The sequence below is a fragment of the Mus caroli genome, chromosome 11 (assembly GCF_900094665.2).
Source record: "Mus caroli chromosome 11, CAROLI_EIJ_v1.1, whole genome shotgun sequence".
NCBI lineage: Eukaryota > Metazoa > Chordata > Mammalia > Rodentia > Muridae > Mus > Mus caroli.
In genome coordinates, this window is record NC_034580.1 from 82,632,965 (window position 1) to 82,637,310 (window position 4,346).

Consider the following 4,346-nt stretch of genomic DNA (forward strand, 5'->3'; position numbering starts at 1 on the left):
AAAGAGCACCTGACTGCTCTTCCGAAGGTCCAGAGTTCAAATCCCAGCAACCACTTGGTGGCTCACAACCATCCGTAACAAGATCTGACTCCCTCTTCTGGAGTGTCTGGAGACAGCTACAGTGTACTTACATATAATCAATAAATAAATCTTAAAAAAAAAAAAAGAAGAAGAAGAATGGATTTAGAAAAAGCATTTTGCTATAGACTCATAGGTGGGAGCTTAAGAGAATGCAGGCAGAGCTCCTGTGGAGCTGGATGGGTCTCAGACGTGGGATACCCTGATCTAATGGTTTGTGAGTTACCATGTGGGTTCTGGGAGCCAAACCCGAGTCCTCTGTGAGAATAGCAAATGTTCTTAATTGCTGGAAGTGAACAAAAAAATGGTTTTTAGTTGCATCTGGTTTCCTGCATGGCTTATGCCCATAACCCCAGTATTCAGAGGCTAAAGCAGACAGATTGCTTTGTGTGTGTTTGGCCAGCCTGGGCTACAGTGTGAGATCCCCTCCCCGCCTTGTTAAATAAGTAACAAGCCTGGCATGGCTGTGCTTGCCCTGTAACCCAGGATGGGAGGAAAAGCAGGAGGATCCGGAGCTTCATTGGATTTGAAGTTCTAGGCCAGCTTCAGCTACACTGGACCTCGTCCAGACACAAATAAAACCATCAAAACAACAGCAACAAAAACCTAGCTATGTAAGTAAGCCATTCCTGTTATCCAAGCACTTAAAAGCTAAGGCAGAAGGATTGACATTTGAAGCCAGGCCTAAGTTGTCTAGCCTGGGCTATAGAGTGGAATCCTGGCACATCTTACCAGTCTTGGGTTTTTATTTCTGTTTTTTTTTTGTTTGTTTGTTTGTTTTTTTTTCTGTTGCTGTGGTTGTCAAAAGCAACTTAAAGGTGAGGGTTTACTGCAGCTTCCAGTTTGGGGGTGTGCAGAGAAATCCCCAGGAGGTGCTTGAGGTGGGCGATTTCATAGCTACAGTCAATAGAGAGAGAGCAGCAGATGCTGTGCTAGCCTCACTTCCTCCTCTTTGTCCCGCCCAGCAGCCCAGTCGAGAGAAACAAATGGTGCTATCTGCCATGGGGGGATCTTCCAACTTCAGTTAGCCTAATCAAAATGATCTCCCACAGGTGTGCACCTCTGAGGTGATTTTCTGTCAGGTCAGCAGTTAAGACCGCCCATCACACTGCTTCACCCTAAAATTGCATCTGTAGTAAAAATGTAAAAGAGGTTTTTTCTAGGCCTTACTCTGTAAACAGTGCGGCCTAATGACAGTTTGCATAGGACTCATCTTCAGTATTGCAAGTAATCTAGACAGCATTGTAAGTTCTCTGGGAAGGTATGTATAGGTTGCATGCAAATACTATTTATTCCACTTTTTTTAGATTTATTTATTATATCTAAGTACACTGTAGCTGTCTTCAGACACACCAGAAGAGGGCATCAGATCTCATTACAGATGGTTTTGAGCCACCATGTGGTTTCTGGGATTTGAACTCAGGACCTTTGGAAGAGTAGTCAGTGCTCTTAACTGCTGAGCCATCTCTCCAGCCCCACTATTCTGTCTTCTATAAGACTTGAGCTGGGCGGTGGTGGCGCATGCTTTTTTTTTTTTAAAGATTTATTTATTTATTATATATAAGTACACTGTAGCTGTCTCCAGACACTCCAGAAGAGGGCGCCAGATCTCGTTGCGGATGGTTGTGAGCCACCATGTGGTTGCTGGGATTTGAACTCTGGACCTTCGGAAGAGCAGTCGGGTGCTCTTACCCACTGAGCCATCTCGCCAGCCCGGCGCATGCTTTTAATCCCAGCACTTGGGAGGCAGAGGCAGGCAGATTTCTGAGTTCAAGGCCAGCCTGGTCTACATTACATTCCAGGACTGCACAGAGAGAGAGAGAGAGAGAGAGAGAGAGAGAGAGAGAAAGAAACTTCAGTATTTATATCTATGACTTTGGGTTGGCATCTGGGGGGAATCCTGGAGCCATTCTTTCTCAGATATTGAGGTCAACTATGTTAATGAAGATAGTTTTCCAAGTATGAAAAAATCTAAATCTGGGTCTGGTGGTACATATCTATAGTCTTAGCTCTTTCTGGAGACTGAAGCAGAAGGATTGAAAGTTGAAGGCCTGCCTGAGTTACAGATGTCAGTCAGGCCTAGCCTAAGCCTTCTTCTTATGTGTCTGAAGAGAGCTACAATGTACTCACACATAAAATAAATAAACAAAATTTTTTCTTTTTTTTATTAGGTATTTTTTTCATTTTCATTTCAAATGCTATCCCGAAAGTCTCCTATACCCTCCCCCGCCCAATAAATAAATTTTTTAAAAAGCAAAATAGCAAAAGAAGAGTATGGGGATATAATATAGCTCAGTGGTAGAGCACTGCTAAGTATATGTAAGGACTTGGGGTCAGTTCCCTGCACCAAGAAGGAAGTGGTCCACCCAGTGACACCGCACACCCAATGACACACAGACTTCTTCCAACAAGGCTACATGTTCCAATCCTTCTCATCTTTGTGAACAGTTCCATTCTCTGGTGATTAAACATTCAAATATATGAGCCTATTGGGGGAGGCGGTTGTATTTTTCCTCCTTTTTTTTTTTTTTTTTTTTTTTTTTTTTTTTTTTTTTTCTTTCTTTTTTTTTTTTTTTTTTTTTTTTTTTTTTGTTTTTCAAGAGAGAAGTTCTCTTGTGTGTAGTCTTGGCTTTCTGACCTGGAACTCACTGTGTAGACCATGCTGGCCTCAAACTTACAGAGATCTATCTGCTTGCCTCTGCCTCCCAAGTGCTGGGATGCTTATGGTGGGCATTTTTATTCAAACAACCACTGGAGTGTAAGAAAAACTGCAAGAGTTAAACTGGCAGAGAGAGATGAAAGAATGGAAACTCTGTCTGATCTCAGTGGTGAGAGCAGGCATGTATGGATCTGAGAGTGGGGCCTTAGAACCCAGCAGCGCGAGCAGAAGAGGCTGAGAGCAGTGTCTTGTCATGGAGAGCAGGGAGGGAGAGGGGCGGCTTCACCACACTCAGAAATTACTTTTCAGGATAAACTGATTTTTGAAACAGCAGGGTGGGAAGTAGATCAAATTGCCTTTTTTGTAACCTTGGGGCACCTAGGTGTGTGGTGGGGGTTAGCTGTTTTCAGGGAATTCCATGGATGGCAGATTTCCTGACACTTTGGGTTGAGGGTTGTTTTGAGGTGATTTTCCGTGAGGAGAAAGAAAGCTCTGACTTCTTTGCCTTTGTGAGGTGTAAGAATAACGTGTTGTTTGTTCTCTTTTCAACAGAATGTCACGGGGAGCTCCTTTTCCAGTCCCTTGCCCGGTGCTGCTGGGCACCTTCACAGATGACTCCCTGGAGGCTCAGCTTCACGAATACGCCAAGCAAGGGAACTGCGTGAAGCTCAAGAAGATCCTTAAGAAGGGTAAGTACAGTGCTGAGGGGGCGGAGGCAGCAGGAGCCATATTTCTGCATCGTTATTGGTTAAAACAGTGCCATGGCTGGATTTGGTGGCCCACACCTTTAAAATTGGCACTCAGGAGGCAGAGGCAGGCAGATTTCTCTCTGAGTTCGAGGCCAGCTTTCTCAAAGAATGGAGTTGAAGGCCAGCTAATCTATATCAATGAAATCCTATCTAAAGTGCAACAAACAAGCAAACAAATACAACAAAGTTATGTTTCAAAACAGACAGAGGGGCTGGGAAGCAGCTCAGCAGGAACAGGGCTTGCTTGGCACACACAGAGCCCTAGGCTCCATCCTCAGTACCACATCATAGAAAACCAGATGTGTCAGCACCTTCTAATCCTGGCCCTGAGGAAGGAAAGTAACCAGAGACGGCAGGAGTCAAGGTCAGCCCAGCTCTCTAGTCAATTGATGCTAGCCTTTCTCAAAACCCCCAAAAAACAGTTCCTGTAGTTAAGAGTGATGTGTTTATAAAAAGATAAAGAGAGAGGGAATATGATCTATGGGGGTGTGGTGAGGTATGGGGGAAGGGGATGTCTCAGTGGGCCCACACCAAGGCATCCCTCCCCCCTGAGGGACCAGCTACATTAGAGAAAGTATAGTATAGAATAGGGTTTATTCAGGGTATGGGGAGGGGAGTTAAGAGGGTGATAAAGGCAGAGAGAGGGAGAGAGTAGAGAAGTAGAGGCCAGCCATGACCGACCACGTGGAATAGGGAAGGGAGGGAGGAAGGGAAGAGCCCAAGAGGGCATGAGAACAAGAGAGCAAGAGAAGAAGAGTGCCTGGCGTGGTGGCACACGCCTTTAATCCCAGCACTTGGGAGGCAGAGGCAGGCAGATTTCTGAGTTCGAGGCCAGCCTGGTCTACAGAGTGAGTTCCAGG

The 4,346-nt window shown here is 45.1% G+C and overlaps 1 protein-coding gene across 4 annotated transcripts in view; it reads left to right on the plus strand.

The window, feature by feature from the left end:
• Positions 1 to 4,346, plus strand: part of Tex14 (testis expressed 14, intercellular bridge forming factor) — a 159,484-nt gene that overhangs the window by 23,527 nt on the left and 131,611 nt on the right. For all 4 annotated transcript variants that reach the window (XM_021177802.1, XM_021177801.1, XM_021177803.1 and 1 more), the window contains exon 2: positions 3,290 to 3,426. In XM_021177802.1, the coding sequence (XP_021033461.1) occupies positions 3,291 to 3,426 (136 nt within the window). In that variant the 5' untranslated portion in view covers position 3,290. The remainder of the gene's footprint in view (positions 1 to 3,289; positions 3,427 to 4,346) is intronic.